We start from the raw sequence: 22,300 nt of genomic DNA on the forward strand, positions 1-22,300 counted from the left end.
TTATGCCAGCAACCAGTGTCCGACCGAAACCAAGCTTTGATTGAGCGGTTTCGGGTGAAGATGATCAGGTTCCGGGTGGTTTGTAAGGTCCAAGCGAGTCGTGGACAGCCCTACCTACAACCCCCTCTTAAGCGCGTGCATTACACATATTATATATTAATATGAGTCATGTTAATAGAGAAAAAAAAAAAATAAGCTGTCAAAAAATCAATTTTTTTTTTCTTGGGAAAAGCTAAGGAATGCCTTAAGAACATTTGTTAGTAAAATATTTTACGAAAGTTTTTATGGGAAAAGAAAAAAAAAATCTAATATTTTGATAACTTTTTAAATTTTCCATAAAAGTTGTATAAATTTTTTCTTAAAATAATTTATTAAAAATTACCCTAAGAAAATTATGTGAGACAAGGGACTGCACATACCAAAAAATAGGCAAATGCTCAAAGAGGTCTTGTTTTTTTAAAGAAATTTTTTGCCATAGGGCACCGTTAATACAACTTTATTTTACTTTTCTAAAATGAACAAATGTGATTAAGGCATCTATTTAACTTTTTAATTAATTTATTTTTTCAACACCTTGAAACTCCTTTTGCTTTGGAGAGTGAGATTCAAATCAAAAGTCCTGGGCTAGAGCTACGGTACGATATCCAAGTCTGCCAAAACTATATGATGCGCTATGGTAGAGCTTTATTTTTTTTTTTTTTGAGAAACGGTAGAGCTTTATTATCTACCCCAAAATACCCGATATTGATGATACGGTATCCTTTTGTAATACATAATCTGAGGTGATGAACAGTTGAGGAGTGAGCAGAGCGTGCAGTGACTATTTAATTTCTTATTGATAATATAAAAGGGATATTTGCTTATTTTATTGCAAAAACTCGGCCAGTGTGCCGTTACAAATACCATACTTTACTTTTTAGTAGTTCATACTAGTAATATTCTACTTTCCTGCGCGCCAAACAACCCAAAAAATGACTCCATATTTTATAAATCAAGAAAATAAAGACAGAAAAAGAAAAAGAATAGAAAAAAGAAAAACCTGGAAAGAAAGGACAGGCGTGAAAGGCTTTCTCATAGGGAACCTTCGTCTGCTAACTCCATTTGGGTCTCTCTCTCTCTCTCTCACTCTCTCTCTGCCTCTCTATTGTACAGTCCTTGGAGAGAGACACTTGCTGATGAATATGGATATGGGTCTCTGCTCAAGCTTTAAACTTTTCATTGTATAATGAGCAGAGGCTTCAATCTCTTCTTCTCAGAAGAAGATGGCTCTGCAAGAAGAGGAAACCCAACAGCTGCTAAGTCCTGCAACGGTCATTGATGCTTTGTTCTGTGAGGAAGAGAGTTTAGAGGAAGAGAATGGTATTGGGGAAGAAGAGAGTGATGAGAATGTGAAAAAGCACTCATTTTTCCCTTCGGTTTTGCTAGAGAATGACTTGGTTTGGGAGGATGATGAACTTGTGTCCCTAAAATCCAAGGAGGGAGAGACCCATGTGTGTTTGAGCAGTCTGATCTCAGATGGGTCTCTAATGGTGGCTAGGAAAGAGGCTGTGGATTGGATTTTGAGGGTTAAGGCACACTATGGGTTCTGTGCTTTGACTGCTATTCTTGCTGTGAATTACTTTGATAGGTTTGCTTCAAGCCCCACGTTTAAGAGGGATAAGCCCTGGATGACTCAACTTGCTGCAGTGGCCTGTCTATCTCTGGCTGCTAAGGTGGAGGAAACCCAAGTGCCACTTCTTTTAGACCTGCAAGTATGTGGGATTTATTTTATGCAGTCTTGGTGTTTGTTAAAAGTGTTATGCTCTGTGTGTGTGTGTGTGTGTGTTACTTGGACTTTGTCTGTCATATTGTTATAATGTGGGATTCTGTGTTATGTTTAGGTGGAGGAATCCAAGTATGTGTTTGAAGCAAAGACTATTAAGAGAATGGAGCTTCTGGTGCTGTCCACTCTTCAATGGAGGATGAACCCGGTGACCCCAATTTCATTCTTTTATCACATTATCAGGAGGCTTGGTTTGAAGAACCACTTGCATTGGGATTTCCTGTTGAGGTGTGAGCGCCTTCATCTCTCTGTCATTGCCGGTAAGCTATCCAATGAGATTGATTGTCTGAATGCAATAGATATTGAAGGAAAGAGACATTCATTTGTGATCTATCTCAATTTCTAATCTTGTCTTTAATGTTGGGCTTTGGTTCCAGATTCAAGGGTAACAAGTCACCTTCCATCTGTATTAGCTACTGCAACGATGCTTCATGTAATTAGGGATATAGAGCCTTATAATCCGCTGGAATATCAGAATCAGCTTATGAGTGTACTTAAAATTAGTGAGGTGTGTATCTAATTACATTAATTTCTATGTTTTCGTGGAACTCCTGCTTTTGCAAAGATGTTCCAACCTTGATGATCTATTAGTTAATGTTTGATAATGTCTTTAAACAGGAAAAAGTCAATGAGTGCTATAAGCTGATCCTGGAATTATCTAATGGCCTTGGCCCCATTCACGACCAAAGCCGCAAGCGCAAGCATCTGTCCATACCCAGCAGCCCCAATGGCATCATTGACGCATCTTTTAGCTTTGATAGCTCCAATGACTCATGGGCTGCAGCGTCGTGCATTTCATCATCACCGGAGCCTCCTTTCAAAAGGAGTAGAGCACAGGATCAGCAGATGCGGTTGCCTTCACTAAATCGTCTGTCTGTTGAAGTGCTTAGTAGCCCTCGTTAATCTTTCTTTGTCTTAAATGTCTACTATTAAACATGGTATCATACATTTTCTTATTCGCATATTATTGGCAATATCTCTTTTTAAGGTGCAATTATGCTGTGTTCATGATTTATCGTTGCATTTCTGGCTGAATCTATGACAATGAATCAAGAGATCATATCCCAGTCCCCCATGGGTCTGATCTGAATTGGGAGGTGGGGATTATGGTTTGAGAATAATAAGAGATGAGTGCTTCTTTGTCCAAGTTCTTTAGTAGTTTTTCTTTTACTACATTTTCAGATTATGTATATATCACATGCTTACAGTCATAGATAAAGATAATTCCAAGACATGCCAGTTCTCGTTGGTTTAGGTGGTAGTGGAATTTTAATTGAGATATGCAACAAAAAGTCTCTAGTTGTTCTTCTTGAATGAACACACTGATGACTTGAGAGACTTTCAAAAAAAGACAGGTGAATACTAAACAGTGATTGTTAACTGATTTATTAATTTTGGGACCCCCTTTGGGGGGTGGTTATGGTGATAGATTGAATGAAATTCTCAACCCCTAAAGTTTGAAATAATCAAATCTTTAAGTTAGGTAACTGAATTTGAGAGCTCTTTCAAAAGGGTCAACCTCAACCTCAACTGCCGAAGTCTTAGTAACAACTACTTCCATGCCAGTAAACATCTCTCTCTCTCAAAATTCCTAGAACTGCAGATCATAAGGAATTTAGTACTTAAGGTAGTCTAGACATGTCTGCTGTGTTAAGCTATATGATATTAATTTCAATTTGCAAATATTGGTGACACATTATTTATTCCCTTGGTGATTTTTTCTGTTTATTACTGTTCTCCATTTATAAGGATCAATGTTCTCTGTGGATAACTGGTTCAAAACCTAGGCTTAATATGTTGGTATTGAATAAGCTTTAGTGGGAAGTGGGAACAGTATACAAATAATTATAGTGCTGTATCTAGAACGTCATCTTGTTCTGAGTTTTGTGACCTCCATTTTATTTTTAATGAGTAGAATAAGATAATATGGCATCTCATCCTGATTGATTACTTCAATTTGGATGAATTTGGAGTACCCTGTGAAAACATCATATTCCATCTGCCAATTGTGTGTGGTATAGCTTGTTCTTCAATTTCAGATAGGAATTGCTAAATTAAAGAACAATTGAGTAAATGAATGTCTTTCTCTTTGTTTTTGCTTTTGTTTGTTGGGTGAAAGTAAAGTGAGTTTCTTTGGAAGGCTGGTCTTGTAGTTTGGCAATTAGAGTTGCATTTGTGTTTTGCTGCAGGTCTTTCAGTATATTAAGCTATTTTTGCAATCACTTGTCCACATTTCTCCAATCTGCTTAGGGGCCTAATTGATTTGTGGAACTAACATTTAATATTCTCTGCAAAAGCAGAATTGGACTATTACTTATCCATTGTGATTAGGCTGTGTTTTATTGTTTATTGGTAGAATGCTTGTGATTATAAAGTGAAAATTTAAGAAAATTTAATAGTACAATAAAGGACAGCAATGAAAGAGATTTATTGATTGAATTTTGATCCTTTCAACTATATACATCCTGGAAAAGATAAAAGCTGGGAGGCTGAGAATTTAAGTATATGGGAATTTGGAGTATAAAGTTTGTGGGGATGTCCATTGTGAATAAATTTGTATTGGGAAAAGTGCTTATGAAATTTAAACAAGAACAACAGTCCAATCCAGGACAGGAGAAAGATATGTTTTCTGGAAGCATTTTTATACTTTGTACTATCGAGAAACCTGAAAAGATTAAAGATTGAAGAATACTGAAAGCTTTTGGGGGTGGACTATGAATCTACCACTAACCTTTTGATTTTGTGGGGATGACTTTGTTCCTGTGTCCCGCTTTAGCTTTTACGCTTTTAGTTTCTTATAGTGGGCATAGATTAACAATTATGTCTTTCTTATCATAATTCACACAAAGAGATTTTCTACTCACTAGCTATGCTGGTTAAGCACTTATTACCCCAATCTTTTTTATGGGGGCTAAGAACCAAGAACAAAAAAACTTGCAACGAGCTAAATGTGGTTAACCACTTAACCCTGCTTGGTACTAATAAAATAGTAATTCTGGAATGTTGACAGTTCTGCTTTGAAGTCTCAAATGTTGACAAATGGTTTCCAATGAGATGGCTCACTGAAGCTCAGTAAACAGAAAATGAAAGATTGATTTTTTCCTCATGTTTGGTAGAATGGAGTAGTTGAAATTAATAATAATAATAAAAAAGTGGTCAGATTATTATTTTCTATCTGGGTTCATACTTTTAATCCCAAAATGGGAAGCAAATGAGAAAAAAAAAAAGTTTTACATGGGTGATTAGATAAATCGTCCTTTTTTTTTTTTTTTTGAGAATATTCTAATTTATAATTTATTACTAAAAATAATTCAATATAAGAATACAAACCTCTCCCAAATAGTATATATATATATATATTTAAATGCTAACAGTGGGTACTCGTTAATAATCCATTTAAAGAAAGTTTTTACAGAAATGAAAAAAAAAAAAAATTATTATTTTGACAATTTTTTTCATTTTTCATATAAGTGGTATCTAAATTTTCTTAAAATAGATTATTAATGAATGTCCTAAGACGACTGTTAATATGACTCCATTTTTAAATAGCATGAAAATGATTAGGAGTAAAACATACCATGATAACTTCTAGAAATAGAAGCTATAGTGAGAAACATTAGTCATAATCATAAGTGAGATAGGTAAAGCTTTTAGCATTCAAGCAAAAGCCAGATGGCATGCACCACACTAATGAAAATGACCATTCCATAATTTCCTTTGTCTCACCTATTATTAAATCTCGAGGGCAAGGGCCGCAGCCTGGTCCTAGAAACAGGCATGGGTAAATACAATTATGTGCCTTTTGATTAATAATTATTGCTTCATGGTGTGCGCCTACTAACTGCTAAGTACATGGGAATTAAATATTAAAAAAAACCAAAAATTTTGACATGGAAATAAACTATTTTTTATAGTATGCGTGCCCTTAAGACACACATTAACTATTAATTTTGAAAAAGTTTTTATGAAAATTAAAAAAACTGTCAAAACAGTTAATTACTTTTTCATTTTTTTATAAAGAGTTTTCTAAAATGGTTTACTAATGTATGTCCTAAGGGTGCATGTTAGTAAATCCAGTTTATATATTGTAGGTTCTAGTTAGCTCAATTAGTAAAGTCTCTTGTAAAATATCTAGAGTTCAACTCTCTTATATTATAAATCAATTTGTGTCTTAATCTAATAATAAAGAACAATCATTATAGAACAATTATAGAACAGATGTCATAAGTTAAAATTCTATATCATCTATCAAAAAATTACTAGGTTATTTGTTTGGAGATGTTACATCAATTTGTAAGGCTGTTGTTACAAAAGTGTTAACACCTTTACAGCTTTAGCATTATCATTCAAGAACATGTAAAGCGAAAAAATTGCCTTCATGGTAGAAGTTTCAAAAGCCATGGCTTTCGGTATGTTGGAGGCAGAGCGAGGGTGACATTGCAGTTGTACTTGCACTCATCATCTTGGGTTTTTATTACCAATGCAAGAGTTGGCACCCAAGGATTTGGACAGGGAAGTAGTGAGCAATTATAACCCATAAATGTATGCATCCACCGAGTGGACTTGAGGCGATATAGTCTTGTTCTCATTACTACACAGCTAGACTAGTCGCAAAGTGCAAACGCACTAACATAAATTTTCAACTATCTTCAACATCCCAGGCTGCACCCAACCTTTAATGTGTTTTTCTCATTGTACATGCATCTAAATTTCTCCAGCAGAAAACTGTGTTTGTGATTTTTGGTTACAACTTATAATCTAATCTTTATTGTTTATCACCAATGATTGAATGCATTAATGAATCCAGCATCAATGAGGCCAAAAACAAAGAAGAAACCGTGTCATCTAAGCTGTCCAAAAGAGTTAAGCTGTAAATTTTCAAATTTACACTGATTATTATATGCACTTGAGGTTGGAAACTTTGAGTGGATGTGATCAAAATAAAAGAAGATCTTTGTCTATCCTGTATTACTTCATTGTCCTTTCTTGCTATAAAGGTCACACTCTCTCTCTCTTAAAATTTTTTTAGCTTTATTTATTTTATTTTAAAGAAACAAAATAATTGATGCAAAACAGTTAAAAGATGGAAATGATGGAATAGTAAACATGGCACACGTGATACAACATAATTCAGAAGTGGTTGGGAACAGCTAGAAAGCTTGTTTTCAATATATTGTAGGTGAAAAAAAAAGCATAGTACTCTCTTGTTTCTTCTGATTTTGAATCTGAAATGGGCTGCAAACCGATTGGTGAATCAGTAACTAATATCTCAGTCTGGTCTAGTCAAGCAGTCGAAACTATTGTTAGGTTCTAAAAGTTTAGAACAATTGACAAATCGTGAATACAAACTTATTTAGATATAGTCTATAGGTATTCTTAGACAATGCTCAATGTGATTCGAGTCAAGATTCAAGAACATACAAGCTGTAGAAAGAGGAATTTGAAATGTGCCTAATTCGACCAATCGAGAAATAGGCTCGACCGATCGAAATACATATCTGCAGAATTTTATTTCAGCTCAAACTCTACTTAAACGTATTGAGTTTCAAGTAAAACACTACTAGTATATAAAGGAAACCCTAAGCACATTTTTATAAGGCTTTTTAGAGAAAGAAGAATGTGCCTCTTTTGTAGATATAAAGCTCTCTAAAGTCTTCTACCGGTGTTATCCCTTGAAGAATCTCAAGATTCAATGTTGTAGAAGTTGTTGCATACAAGATCAATGTTTAAGGAGATCCAAAACCTTTGAGTGGAGTCTCAAAGTCACAAGTGTGGGCGCTTGTGTTGCAAAGGCCTAATAGAGGAGTCTGTGGATTCGGAATTTGCACGTGGTGGTATCAGTAGGTTCTACATGTGATAACAATAGGATGTTAGTGGTCTAAATCTTATTGTAAACTTCAATTCTCTATAGTGAATTTGCTTTTTATCTTGAGGATAGCTAAGTCAAATCCTCCCCAATTTTTACTGGTTTGGTTTTCCTAGGTGATCATATCATTGTGTTCTTTATTTTCCGTTACTTTACATGATATGACTTTATTGTTTTAACCTAGATCTAAACTAACAAACTTGTTAATCAACTTGGCTTAATATTAGGTTAAACATATTGTGTTAAAGTGTCTAAAAGCTACAACTCTATTCCTAGCAAAACTTAAAATATGTACTTTCATGTTCATGGGATAATTTAAGATGGTTAAGATTTAGGGCTAGGCCTCCTCAAGCCTAATTTATCAGTAATGTAATTGCCAGAAAAACATGTAAAAAAAAAAAAAAAAAAAATATATATATTTTTTTTTTTGGTCAGAGAGAAACCTTTTAAACTCTACTTATATTAATTTTATAGGAAAATTACAACTTACCCACTTGTGGTTTGCTTGAAATTTAACTGTTTACCTGTGATTTTATTTTTGACACTTTACCCACCTGTGGTTCATTCCGTCAATGCTCCGTAACCCACCTCCCCACATGCCATTAGTCTAACACGTTTCATCCCAAAATTAGAAAACAAAATGGATCAAACACTCCTCTCCCCAAAACACTCTCATGCTTGCTCACCCACTCAAAACCAAGGATGCTACCCACTACCCACCCGAGATCTTAGACCAAGGATCATCTAGGTAATTTCATGCAAGGAAACTAGCAGTTTCTTTACAAGGATATTATTTTGTTTGGCTGAGGAAATCTTCTAGCATGAATGAGGCCAAAAAAGAGACTGTAGTTTCAAGTTCACCATGTCAAATAAGTTAATTGGTTATCAATGACCTCACCACTGTCACACAAAAAATTAAAACACATTCACATGGTGAGTATTCAAACATTTTGTGACAACACCAAATTCCAGCCATAGGCCTTTAAATTGGAAATAAAGCTCCCTGACATCCAGCTATCATTCGAAATATCCTAATACCAAGATCTTCAAGTTAATTCAAATGCCCAAAACATAAATCTTCAGGAACTCACCCTAGAGAAAGAAACCCAAACAGATCAAGACCCAAAATGTTAACAAAAAATCGCTATTGGGTAATAATCAAAATTCATAATCAAGAGGATTCCGCATTACCCATCTCACCAAGAAAGAAAAACCAAACATGCAAGACATCAATTGAAAAAGAAAAAGCATATTCATTGAGTGAAGAATCAATCAATTAATCAAACTCCACACAACATTTTCACTCAACACAAAACCCACTTTGATTATGCCCCAAAAAAAAAAAAAAGCATTCACATTCACAGTTCCAAACACACCCATTTGCCCACCAAATTTTTTTTTTTTTTTTTTTCTTAAAACTCTAAATAAATAAAAGAAACTGTAGTTTCAAGTTCACCACGTCAAATAAGTTAATTGGTCATCAATGACCTTACCACTGTCAGGCAAAAAATTAAAACACATTCACATGGTTAGTATTCAAACATTTTGTGACAACACCAAATTCCAGCCATAGGCCTTTAAATTGGAAATAAAACTCCCTGACATCCAGCTATCATTCGAAAGATCCTAATATCAAGATCTTCATAGCTGAGTTCATAGATAATTACTCTGGTAGCTAACTATAACAAATACCCCATTTAAATGTGAACTAAGTATTTCTCTGAGTTCTCAGCATAAACACAAGGTGTGACAGTGGCCTCTGTAAGTGTAAAACTTGTATGTGACATAGTTGTAGATACAGTGCATACTGTAAAGGCATTATTACATTTAATAATGCTTGCACTCTTAACTATGGCCAAATTCTTATCACAGTAAGCTTCCATACCTCAACCATAAGGTAAACTGTGCCATAATGAAAACATCCATTAATTTTGTCTAGTTGTTGATGATCACAAGCTTTCAAATTTGTGACTGCCTTTTCCTTAATTTCCCTTTCCCTATTAATAATTTTTCATATCGTTCTCTAGGTGAGATATTTTTGTCATTAGGTACTAGAGTTGCTTTTAAATCCACACACCATTCTTCACACCTAATGTAGAATTAGAGGCTTCACACTATAATGTGTAATAAGTTTGTTCACAATAGTAATTGAAAATTACACACGTATATAAGGTCCAGTTAAATGCTTTTCACTTGTGAAAGTATCAAGTTTAGTTGCACACTCGCTGGATTGATATGGCATAATTGCTTTAAGATAAGGTGCATAAACCTTTGATAGCTGCCTAAGTTATGCCTGTAAAGAAACACAAACAACAAGGGTAGGTTACAGAATTTCTATCTGAGTATATCATTACAATCAAAATGTTGTAAGATGAGAACATTAGAAAAAGCCTGTCTTATCTTGCCTTGCTAGAGATGTTGCTTGATAGCCAATCAAGACCTTCATAAAGTCCTTGGCCATTAGTGGCACATGCAGCTTGGATGTACCTGTAGCAGAAAAGTTTTAGTTACACAAAGTGAAACCATGTAAAGGCAAACAAACTTAGATTCATCCATCTTAGTTCCTTAAAACTATATCATGTTAGTGACACTTGAATTAATTCCTGTATGGATTTAGAAATTGTGACACGATGTGTAAGTCATTTAGTCCCAACAATACGGCTTTGAAAATCTAGTAGAGTGATTATTTGGACATGAAATAGAATATACCAGCGGCGTTGACGGAGTGAATGAAGGCCTAGTTTATCAGTGATTTCAGAAACACTCATAGCATTTGGAAGGTCTTGCTTATTGGCGAATACTAGTAAAGTTGCATCGCGAAGCTCATCCTGCAGCAAGGAAGGACACTCTTAGTGCTCCTTTCATGACTTTAAAACCTACTAATTTGACAACTGTTTAATAAGGCAATTCAAACAGCTTTTTCGATGAACTGTCTGGAAAACCAAAAAGAGAGATGGAATGAGTTTGAGAAATTTGAAGAAAGATATAACTGACCTCACTTAGCATCCGGTGGAGCTCATCTCTGGCTTCTGAAACTCTTTCCCTGTCATTGCTATCCACCACAAAGATCAGACCTTGGGTGTTCTGAAAGTAGTGTCTCCATAATGGTCGAATCTATACAGCATTGGATTAGTACAAAATACACTTCATTGTTTTGATTTACAATGTGGAACCACTGACTTGTATTCTTGATTATGGAACATAATACAATGCACATGTAACTTAATTTAGCAATATCTGACATCAATTAAAAGGCACCCCCGGACACCAATTCACAAAATGTCATCTTTATTGTTAGGTATTGAAAGAAAGAAAGATTTGAAACGATCAAGTTTTATACCTTGTCCTGTCCTCCTACGTCCCAGACTGTGAAGCTAACATTTTTGTATTCAACAGTTTCCACATTGAATCCTACCTCATTAAAAAATCAATCCATCATTCAATATTGTTAGATTAAATTCACCATTTCCTAACAACTTAAGCTTTGAAACAACCGGTAATTTATCAAATATCTTTGTATCATATCTGGTATTTCAGGAACATTTACATGATTTTCTACAAGATTGGAAAGCTCACACACCCTCTCTGTATAAAGAAGTTGCTGATTGAGTGAGCTTTTCGATCATAAGAATGCAGAAATTATTAACTAGCTTTGTTTATCTTTTCTACTAGCTCCTTTGATAACACATGAATATATCCACGTCTTTGAAAGAAAGGCGAATCTATCAAAGTTCCTGATAAAATAAAGGCTTTAACGAGATTAAAAGTAATGGCGCACAATTATTACAACCATGTTTATGAGTGTCATAATCGCCTGAAATGTCTTTAAGCATTAACAGTTTATTTATTCATAGATCTTAGGCCAGAATCAAGTCTTGAGGATAGATAACATAAGCCAAGAGTAAGTACCAATAGTGGGTATTGTAGTAACAATTTCTCCAAGTTTCAGCTTATAGAGGATAGTTGTTTTCCCCGCTGCATCAAGACCAACCATAAGAATCCTCATTTCTTTCTTAGCGAAAAGCATCTTCACTAGCCGAGAAATTGCCAAACCCATTGCTGAAACTGTTTCAACCGAAAATATGGGTTCATTCAAAGGCTAAATAAACTCAATCTATGAAGAGGAAAGGGAATAATAGAGGCCTTACCTGAACAGAAAGTTGGAAGAAGGAAATTCAAGTTATGCTTTCAAATGGCATAAGAGGCTAAAGAAATATATGCTTGTACATTAAATAATCTATACAAGAGTAGGACGTATCCTGAAGGCATAAAGTGGTAAGGGAATAGGATTCTGATGAAGATTGGAGAAGAATAAAGCAAACTAGCTTGCTTCAACTTTCGGTGGTTCCCATTGTCAATTTGCATACATTTTGAAGCTGTTTTTTACCGTTGGAATAGGCACTAGTGGAAGTCAGTGGGCAAGTTGGGCGGGAAAAAGAATTTGTCTGGGTCCCAAATGTCAGAGAACAAGATGTGTACTCCTCTTACATTAGTCTTTGATTTGGTGCATATTTAGGCTTTAAGCTTCTCGTATGTCGGTTTCATAGTACGCATATAACATTTAGGCTTTATTCTTCTCAAAGTTAATTAGTCTTTGTTTTGGTGCATACTGTTATAGATTGATTTGCCACTTCATGATGTAGGCAGGTAATTTTTAGATGCAGCATAAGTTGAATTCAATTTTAGGAAGGTTCTTAGTAGATAGATGCGTATCTTTGGAAAAGAAGACTGCAGTATCTATTTTTCCTTTCAATATAGATTGTCCATCAACGCCAAAACATATCGCGGGATTGGGTGCTAGTTGATGTACATGTATTTGACGTGATATTCATGATATTTGGTAACAGTTTATACTCCTATGATACTCTAGTGAAAGATGCTCACCCAAAGTCATATCTTATAGTATGCGGAAGTGGAACCATTGGTCGTAATTTGATGATCTTTACTAAGCCTACTTGCAAGACTGTAATTCAAATGTGAATGACAAGCTATGAAATGAGAAATTTTAGACATTATAATGTAGATCGTGCATAGCAACATGAGCTTTGGGTCACTAGGGGCAGAGAATTGTAACTTCCACATGACATAGCAAATGAGCCACCAAACTCAAAACTAGAGATCAATAAAGAAATTTGTGAAATAAAATTGATGGTACAAAGTATAAACCATCCAATCAATGAAATTATAAACCATCCATAGGCAGGATTTAAAAAAAAAAATGCCTATAGAATTTTCATATCATATTTTATACAAGAATTGTGCCACTATTTTCTAGAGATGGCATCCTTGGCGGATTGGAGAGTAGTTTCCAAAGCAGCAGCAGCCTCAGCCAAGACACCACCGCTGGTGGTTGAATTTCCAGCAGAATTGGGGCTGGTGAATGACCTGCACGTTCTTCTGCTCTTGGCCTCCGCCTGCCAAAGACCAGTAATCCACCGTGTCCACCCTCACTTCCGTGGCCTTCTTTTCTCCTGTATTCTCCGTCACCTTATAAAATTGAACTCAACAAGTTTTATAATGACAGAGGAAATTAATTATGAGATCAGCCACATCAAATTTCACATAAAGAAAAATATATGAAATAAAGCATTATGATTATACCTCTGTGGCTGATTGGTTCATGTTGAAGATTACTCGGACCCAAAAACAAAACTATTGCAGGCAAATGCGCTTTGCTTAAAATGAGCCTCTCAAGTGATCATGGAGAATTTATGTACTAGAAATTTGACTTTCCTTCCCTTCCTATTTTAAAGGAGAGTTCATTGCTTTTGATTCTCAGAAGGACGTTTAGTTAGGCAGAAGATAAGGATCTGCATTGAGGTCAAAGCTCTCCAAGCAAACACATCCACATGATACCCTTTCAGATCCTAAGATTTATAATATCAATATCGACCCCCACTAGCTGTTTTGAACCGCCAAGATATTCTGCATCTCTCGTCTTAGCCCACTGCAGGTTTTGAACTGTGCCTCTAAATGACAATTGTCAATACCAGGTACTAACAAAGAGAGACCCCCTGCATAGTCTGATTGCAGGATTTTGGCCATTGGAAACAGTAGTGACGTAGTTTCAGAATGACCAGCAACATGCAGCTAGTATTTTTTTTTAAATATGGTATCAATATGATAATTTATGTAAAGGATGAGATTCTTGAGAAGGTGTTTTAAAGGTTTCAGTATAAAGGACCATAAAATTAAACAAAGAATCAACTCCTTATACATTACAGTACTAATTCTCAACCAAAAAAAAAAAAAAAGGAGCAAGTTATAGATTCTCAAATTTCAATTAAACAATTACTGATTGCAACATCAATTGACCAGTGAGAGCAACTAATTCTTATTTATTAAAAAATAATAATAAGAAGAATAAAAGGGCAATGCCATGGATAAATTGCATTCCAAAAGACTGCATTAAGGTTCTCCCCATTGAGCAACATAGGGTAATGCAACTTACAAAAAATCCTAAAAGCAGAAAGGAGAGTTTCGTTATCAAATCTCCTAGGGAGAGAACATAGAGCTTTGAAAGACTGAAGCATATGTATAACCTGCACATCCATTTCATTACTTGTTTGAACTACAATTGACACATCGAAGGACTGGAAACATATAGGCAAGATATTCTATAGAACTGTTTTGCAAAGATGCAAATGAGATTACATCCACAAAAGGAGATAATCAGATCATAAGGGGTGACCCACTGCAATGGACATCAGAAACATCAGAAATCCTTTGCCTTGGAGATAATGTTGTAAAGCTGGCAGCATCAACATCGAAATTCACAATATTTTTTCTCTTCTGAGTTTCTGAACTGCTTTTCTCTTCCGAAATCTCAGCAATGGGACTCAATGGCTCTGCTTCCTTCTGCTGAGAGGACAACATGGCTTGAGCTTCTGCCATCACTGATGCATCATCATCTGTAGCATAAAGAATCTTCTTTATTGCTTCAACAACCTGCAAACAAAGAGGAAATCGTCAATTTTAATAGTCAGCACTATTTCTTGTGAAGTAGTTCGCCCACCACAAAATAAAATAACTAAACAGTAGTGTACATACAAGTAAATGTTCAATTTCAGGACTTTGACAGAGAATCTCAATATCCCTCAATTTCCCAAAGTAGAAATCCCTCTCCTTCTCAAGGCTATCCACAGACAGCTTCAACTCCGTGATCTGCATTGAGATTAGTATTAGAGTCTCAACATGCTGAATCAGAACTTCACTTATTACACTGACTAAAGTATTTAAGTACCTTTTCATCATATGCAGGGCCTCCACTAGAAGTAGGTCTCGGCGCCTTTTGTGACTGATTTGCAAGGTTTACAGAAGATACTTCATTCCTTCGAGCGTTGTGGGTGGACTGAGCTTTAGGGGCAGCTGTAGAACTTTTGGTTGAAGATTGGGACGGAGCAGCTTTCTTCGTTACTTCTTTTCCTCCCTTGCTAGCCTCTCTCCTCTCCGAAGGATTGTAACTAGCAGCATATCGCCCATTTAAATATAAGCTCTTCTCAAAGTCAAAACAAACAAATCATCCAAAGCCTACAAATTCTTTTCTACTTAGCTACACCAAAATGCCTGTTCACCTTTAGCACCATCGAGTATAAAGTTGATAAAGGATGGACATATAACAACATTGACTACAAAATAACCTTACAATATTGTCTACAAAATACATCAACATTTGAATAATGAGAAACTTTATAAAATATAAAAAAGTTAGGAAGTGAATTATAAAAATAAAAATTTTAAATTTAAAAAAAAAAAAAAAAAAAAACTGTGCAATTAGATTTAATTCTGTTTGTATAACTTATTTTTGTAGCTTTTTGAAAATGGACCATATAAAAAAGACCGCTGAACTGAACGGGAACTTTATAACAAGAGTAGAAATATTTTTAATAAAAAAAATCTCTTATAGTTCATCACAGAAAATGAAAAATATCACCATATTATAGAGTAATTGAAATTTATCGCATAAAATCCTAAATTAGTTCCCTATATAGCCTTCAAAGCATCATTAATTCTATGCGGAGCACCAGGTAGCTTTTACAGACCTCCAAATTACATTCCAACAACATTTCTCAATTATTAAGGCATCATAATTCTTTTTTTTTTTTTTTCCCTTTTTGAAGGACACAAAAGTATTTGAACCAAATTCATCAATGTCACATACAAAAATGCAAAAAAATATGAATAAACGAGTAAATTTACAGCTCTCATATAACCTAACATCCAAACAAAGTAAAAGATATTACATTAATAAAACTCATCAGCTCCAGATAAAAAGGAATTAAAATTCTATCAGCAAATAGTTGACACTGTAAAGTTCAAACCAAGCCAAACAGCACAAGGAAATCGAGATGATTGTATCAATTCCTATCTAATTGAAGAGAGTTGAAATTAAAATTACCTGTGCAGAGCGCCTCCATTGACGGAATCGCAGTACCGCTTCATCCATTGCATGAACTCCAAATTATCAAGCGGCCTTCCTTTTACGAGCTTGCTCACCTCAATGTGCTAATGACCACAAATTTCAAAACGTGTTCCAATCAAATTCTCAAATCAAAACAGATTAAAAAAATTTCAATTTCCAGATCTAGAAATTGAAAAAAGAGAAAAAGGAAAAAGAAAGAGTCAGAGAAAAACCTTAGTGATTTTGAGTTTGTTAAACACGTCCTGAAGAACCTTGTAGTTCTGGATCATCTCGTACTCGTTCTTGGCGTCGAAGTTAACCTTGTGCATCGGCACCATCCCCGGATGAGCAGCGTCCATTAGCTGGCAGTGAACCGCACCAGAACAAGCCTGAAATTCACAAATAGAGCATTTTTCCGTGTAGAAAAATTCGTTCGATTACATAAGGAAACGAAATTTTGATAGTAGTAAAAACGAATAATTTCGAGTTTAGGGTTTGGAGAGCAGAGAAAACAAACCTCTTCGACTTTGGAGAGGTTGAGTTGGAGAGTGGAGTTGATCCAGGCTAAGATCTCAGACCTGCCTACGAAATAAGCTGAATCCATCATACCGATATTGGTCGCCATTTTTGCTCTCTCTCAGTTTCTCTGCGTTGAAGAGAGTGCTTATTTGTGTGTGTGTGTGTGATACTTTCTAACGGTTCTAAGGTCTATTTAGAAGAGAGAGAGAGTGTGGGGAAATTTTAAAATGAGAGAGGAGCGGGATTTTTTGAATTCAATTCAAAGGGAATGGACCAAATTAACCTTTTGGTCCGAGTCCGGGTTATTCGGGTTAAGGCTTTCTATGTAAAGGATGGCCCAACTTTCTTTTACAGCCCAGATATAAAGTAAGACGACATTTTTTTTTTTTTTAAAAGACGCCAATATTTGACCGGATTAGAGTTTTTAACTTTTGTGTCTCGTTATTGTGTGCCCTTAACAAATTCAAAGCTTTTTCAATTTTTGATAAATTTTTTTAAAATTTTTTTTACTATTGTGTATCCTTAGTAAAATCCTTAACTTTTTGGTCACAACTCGAGTTGACAGTTACTAATTTTAAATTTGGAGTTTTTGCTCACATGCCCTTAAAAAATTAGTCCCGTTACTAAGATGCAAAAAATTTTCACTATTGTTGAAGTAACACACAAACACATTGTAATTGGTACTAACAAAAGTTAAAATTATTAGCAGCATATCTGAAAGTAATATTCTAATTACAAGTTACCTTGTTACTTGCTAGCAATTGTAAACAAAATTGTAAATATTTTTAAATTCAAATGTTAATATTTGACAAATGTCAGTGAGTTGTATTTAGTTTGATGCTAGCTTGACATGTCTGTCTTGTTCTTTAGAAAATGCTGGTGTTGAGTTGGATTGATAATATGAGATTCCATTCCTAATTTAGGTTATTAAATGTAATTTGTATTATTTATAAGGGGATTTTCCTCTTTACACTGGACTTTTATGTGGTTCAAAAATACCTCTAAACCTTAGGCTTAATTGGGAAAAAACTTGAGGACAACCTGGTAAAAAAATATCTCCAATTTCATTTAAAATGTCTACAAAATAGGACTCTCTTCTACTCATCTATGTCTTCAAAACAAGCTTACCCAAAATTTAAATAAATAAATTAAAAAAACAAAGAAAATTATGACACTTGACCCCCAAAAAAAAAAAAAAAACATTAGGTTAATGAGTCATGTATTACTGATTGGCTAGGCTCTATCAACATTCACCTCTGATTGGCAGCATTAGGTTTTTTTTTTTTATTGGCCAGCCTTAGATTTACATTAACTATTGACCCCCCAGACTTTTATACACATTTTGGGAAAGAGCACTAATTTTTTCAGTTCATATGTTACATGGACAATGCCACATTAAATGTATGATTAGACTAGGAGTTCATCATTATTAAATGTTGCGCAGAAGATGATTACCCGTAGGAGTATAACGATAGTAACTCTAGTTTATTTCTTAAGAAGTCAATAATTTCAACAAATTCAATAACCATCTCGGAATCCAACAAATTAATATAGTAGTACATTGTGAAATGACTTAATTATTTCACTAATATTGGGCCAACTCAAAGCCCAAAAACATACTTTATTTAATCAATTAACACGAGACAAGGCAAGAGACTAGCATCATATAGTAATTCCTAGGGTGGAAAAAAAAAAGTATCAATCCAAGGGTTCCTTCCTAGTTTCTAAAAGGGAATGGACTGAAAGTGAGTCCAAAATTAGCAGGGAAAATTAGTGTCACACAACAAGATCTATTCAATGACCTCACGAAATTACAACAAGAACTTTGAACCAAATGACAACCCTATTAGTCGATCATACATACACCTCTCTCTACAAAAGTGTCCTATCTTCTTAGGGACCGTAATAATGTGATGATGAAGTTGAGGATGGGACTTTCTCAAGAACTTGTAGGACTTCTTTCATTGCTGGTCTTTTATTTGGGATTGGAGAGGCACAACTATACCCTAACTTGAAGCAAGCTAAGAGGGACTCTTCTTTGCCCTCCACGTCAGCTCTGATTGCCACATCAGCCATCCTCAAAGCCCTGCTCTTATCTTCAACCACAATCCCAGTTCCTTGGGTCAAGTCATCTAAAACTATAACCTTCCCAGTGAGAAGCTCAAGCAATATAACCCCAAACGAGTACACATCCCATTTTGGGTTGGGCTTTAGGCTCCTAAGCGATTCGGGTGCATGATAAGGGGATACACCCAGTGAGCTAGGACTTGGGCTTGGGCTTGGCCCAATTGTAAGATCTTGAAAGCTGTCTCTTGAGGCCGTGGATCTCTTGCTTCCAAAGTTTCGGGCCGATATTCCGGCCTTATAGCTCGTGTCACCCGATACGAGCCTCTCGAGCCCAAAATCACCAATTTTGGGCTCCATATCATTGCCCAAGAGAATGTTGCTAGGCTTCAAATTTCCATGCACGTGCTTCTTCTCGTGGAGGTGTGCAAGCCCGCGGGCCACACCTTTTGCTATCTTGAGCCTGAACTCCCATGGTAGATGGCAGGGTGAGGAACCCACTTTCCCTGAAATTCCACTTTCCCATTATCAGTTTCCAATTGACATATCCGTAGTTGAGCAAAAGGTGTCACTAAAATAAGGTCATTTCATTTTCTACTAAAGTAGCCACACACAAAAAAGACACAGATAAAAGAGAAAGTTTATATCCATAAAATATAATTGACAAAAAAATTTCACAAACAATTGATGTGGCAGATCATATTATTAGTGATCATATTATTAGCGAAGTAACTGGTAAGCAAATAAACAAAATAATTATTAGTGTTCATATTATTAGCGATGTAACTGGTAAGCTAAAGAAAAAAAAAATGTTAGTGATGAGTAATGTCCTAGCATTTGTGTGCAAATGGTATCATCAATTTTTGTGTGTATGGCTAAAATAAATGCAATTGCAAACTGTGTGTTTCGAATTACGACATTTTGTTACGTGTATCACTATCAGACTCTGAGGTCTAAGTTTTGACTTTTTATGCATTAAAAACAGTGTTCAGCTACCTACTCCACCGTCAACGTTGTGTTCACACAGTGCACCCTAGCAAACACCCATAATATCACGCTATCGTGCGCAACAAACCCAGACACTCACACACATAGAGAATGAACTTACTGTAACGAGCATTGGCAAGGCTGCCATTGGGGACGAAGTCATAGATGATGAGCTTTTCATCGACTCCCCAATAGAACCCACGAATTCGAACCAAATTGGGGTGCACCAACTTGGCTATGACACGGACCTGGTTCTCGAAGTCCTTGAACCGTTCCACACTGCTCTCACCAATTCTTCGAACCGCAAGTGCAGTCCCATCTTCAAGCACAGCTTTATACATTATACTCGAACCTGTGGCACCCAATATATAAGCTGAAGCCTTTAACAGTGTCTCAAGCTCAAGTTCTCTCTCCCCATCAACGATCACCAGCGTCCCTCCTTTGCTTTGTTCCTGCTCTTGCTGCCGTTGATTTTCTTGACTGATCTTTTGACCGCCTTGCCTTTCTTGTTCGTTGTCAGAGTTTGAGGCCTCTGAGCCTTCTTCTCCTTCAGTTGTCTTTCGCAAACACGACCACCTTGTGAACCCTCTTGACTCAGAGGACGAAGATGACCAATTATCCCTTGTAGCGTTAGCTTCATTCTTCAGTGCATTCTCGGCGTTCTTCTTTTTCTTTAAGTGGTACATATATAAGAAAATCAAAGCAAGAATTCCAAGAGCTGCAACATCTCCAAGTACAATTCCTATGATCGTTGCTGGTCTCAGCCCACTTTGCGTATTTTGCTGAGATGAACCAGTTGATGACCCGGGTGACATGGTCTCTGGGGTTGGGTTCATTGTCTTTGGGATTGCAGCAATAGCAGGAGGAGAGGTAGGGGCAGAGGTATTATCAGGTGCTGATGAAGGAGAAGAGAGAATCGGACAAGGATTATTAGTTCGTTCCCCACACAGATCAGGATTCCCAGAAAATGATTTGGGCTCTTGCTTCATGAAAACTTTAGAGTCCGGGATTCGTCCTGTGAGATTGTTGAATGACAGATCAATAGTGGCGTTACCTGGAATTTCCTGAGCAAACTCTGGTGGGATTTTCCCGGAAAGTCTGTTGTAGGAGATGTTTAAGTAACGTAGACTAGAACCACCAAAGTCAAGAGGTAAAGATCCATTGAGGAGATTCGAGGACAGATCTAAAACCTGAACAGATTCAAACCCATTAGGAAGAACACCAGAAAAGTAGTTGTTTTTCAAAGAAACAGTGGTTAGATTAGTCAAAGAAGTGAGATTGTTGGGCACATTTCCCGCCAAGGCATTGTCTGAGAGGTTAAGGAATTGAAGGTTTTGAAGCTGGCCTATGGTCTCTGGTAACCCACCAGAGATCAAATTGTTTGACAAGTCAAGAAACTGGAGCTGGGTTGCGTTGAAAAGTGAGGAAGGAAGAGACCCATTGAGAGAATTGTTGGAAAGGTTGAGACTTTGGAGGTGTTCAATCATGCCCAGATTGGCAGGAATTGAGCCTAGAAGCTGCGAATTTTGGAGAGCTAAACCAGACACCCGAGGGGAATTAGTATTGGCTAAGCCTTGAGCTACACATGTAACTCCTTTCCATGAACATGGAGTATCATCGTTGTAGTTCCAGCTCTCTAGCACACTCGAAGGGTCACTGAGAACTGAGTACTTGAAAGAAAGCAACAGAATACCATCTGTGTTAAGCCCAAAAGATTCAAATACAAGAAGAGTAAGTGCAAGAATTCTCCACCATAAATGGAGATTAACACTATGGTGGCTCATCATTTTACACGGTGATAATACCACATCTCTCCAAAGGTGTGAGAGAGAGAGAGAGAGAGAAAGGGCGAGGTAAGTAACTGAGATTTATGATGACGCAGGGTCCATGTGACTATAGATTGTTTTTAAAAAAAATGAAAAAAAGAAAACAAAATAAATGAGAAGAGTAGAAGAAATGAACAGCTCACCAAACCAAAACTTGGTACCAAAATGCTCTCTGTGCAAGTTCAGCTCTGCACAGCTATTAATTATGGCAATACTTAAAATGATTAAATGTTTTCTCCGCTGTTTTGTACTCTCTTTGTGCTCACATTTATGTTTGATACTACAAATGATAAACAAGGAAAAAAATATATATGATACTGCGAATAGCATCTTCGCTAGCGGACACCTATGTGGAGTTAGAAGTTGCAGGAACTCCAATCTTAGATTGACTTTACATTGTCTGCTTAAATTATTGTTTTCCTACTTGCAGCATAAAAAAATTGGTTTTGTTTTCTTTTCCTACTTATTATTTTAATGCTAACCGATACGTTTTTTTTTCCTCCACATTGATCAACATACATCAGTTTCGTTGAAGTGTAATAGATTAATGACTTAGGTGAATCTCCTACTGCTACATCCTTATCTATGAAAAAAAGAACAATTTTTTTTTTAAAGAAAAACCCTTATATGTGAAAATGGTACAACTGTCTTCCCTACATTGTTGATTGTATTAATTTCGTGAAATACTAAATAAAAAGTTGAAATTTGTATAAATTTGAAAGATTGTTTGATCAATTTCAAAATTGTAAAAAATATATATAAAAATACGTCTAAAAGAGGAAGACAGATTATACCCACTACCTTAAATAAAACTT

At 35.8% G+C, this 22,300-nt stretch overlaps 5 protein-coding genes across 6 annotated transcripts; 1 reads left to right on the forward strand and 4 right to left on the reverse strand.

Moving 5' to 3' along the window:
- Window positions 1-1,013: 1,013 nt before the first annotated feature.
- On the forward strand, window positions 1,014-2,969 carry LOC112030063 (cyclin-D3-2). Its single transcript, XM_024062750.2, has 4 exons — window positions 1,014-1,751; window positions 1,881-2,082; window positions 2,200-2,330; window positions 2,441-2,969. The coding sequence occupies exons 1-4, from the start codon at window positions 1,263-1,265 to the stop codon at window positions 2,723-2,725; spliced, it is 1,107 nt and encodes a 368-aa protein (XP_023918518.1). The 5' UTR covers window positions 1,014-1,262; the 3' UTR covers window positions 2,726-2,969.
- Window positions 2,970-9,783: 6,814 nt separating this feature from the next.
- On the reverse strand, window positions 9,784-11,967 carry LOC112030059 (ADP-ribosylation factor 1). 2 transcript variants are annotated; one of them, XM_024062745.2, is made up of 7 exons: window positions 11,837-11,961; window positions 11,598-11,753; window positions 11,029-11,099; window positions 10,683-10,802; window positions 10,398-10,516; window positions 10,094-10,175; window positions 9,784-9,981 (listed from the first exon to the last, which is right to left on the reverse strand). In XM_024062745.2, the coding sequence occupies exons 2-7, from the start codon at window positions 11,743-11,745 to the stop codon at window positions 9,976-9,978; spliced, it is 546 nt and encodes a 181-aa protein (XP_023918513.1). In that variant the 5' UTR covers window positions 11,746-11,753; window positions 11,837-11,961; the 3' UTR covers window positions 9,784-9,975. The 2 variants fall into 2 exon arrangements, with proteins under 2 accessions (XP_023918513.1, XP_023918512.1); XM_024062744.2 differs by lacking the exon at window positions 9,784-9,981 and having other exon boundaries at window positions 9,991-10,175; window positions 11,837-11,967.
- A 745-nt stretch (window positions 11,968-12,712) lies between these two features.
- LOC112030025 (uncharacterized) lies at window positions 12,713-13,441 on the reverse strand. The gene is given in 3 exon segments (XM_024062709.2): window positions 12,713-13,048; window positions 13,050-13,175; window positions 13,290-13,441. Coding segments are annotated over 3 exon segments (243 nt in total). The 5' UTR covers window positions 13,311-13,441; the 3' UTR covers window positions 12,713-12,952.
- A 611-nt stretch (window positions 13,442-14,052) lies between these two features.
- Window positions 14,053-16,803, reverse strand: LOC112030055 (microtubule-associated protein RP/EB family member 1C). The gene is made up of 6 exons (XM_024062738.2): window positions 16,607-16,803; window positions 16,323-16,478; window positions 16,087-16,193; window positions 14,932-15,151; window positions 14,739-14,852; window positions 14,053-14,636 (listed from the first exon to the last, which is right to left on the reverse strand). Exons 1-6 carry the CDS (start codon window positions 16,712-16,714, stop codon window positions 14,361-14,363), a joined length of 981 nt encoding a protein of 326 aa, XP_023918506.1. The 5' UTR covers window positions 16,715-16,803; the 3' UTR covers window positions 14,053-14,360.
- A 1,382-nt stretch (window positions 16,804-18,185) lies between these two features.
- LOC112030068 (probable LRR receptor-like serine/threonine-protein kinase At4g37250) lies at window positions 18,186-21,595 on the reverse strand. Its single transcript, XM_024062756.2, has 2 exons — window positions 19,781-21,595; window positions 18,186-19,178 (listed from the first exon to the last, which is right to left on the reverse strand). The coding sequence occupies exons 1-2, from the start codon at window positions 21,444-21,446 to the stop codon at window positions 18,502-18,504; spliced, it is 2,343 nt and encodes a 780-aa protein (XP_023918524.2). The 5' UTR covers window positions 21,447-21,595; the 3' UTR covers window positions 18,186-18,501.
- Window positions 21,596-22,300: the final 705 nt, after the last annotated feature.

This window comes from Quercus suber, unplaced genomic scaffold (assembly GCF_002906115.3).
Source record: "Quercus suber isolate HL8 unplaced genomic scaffold, Cork oak 2.0 scaffold_13, whole genome shotgun sequence".
NCBI lineage: Eukaryota > Viridiplantae > Streptophyta > Magnoliopsida > Fagales > Fagaceae > Quercus > Quercus suber.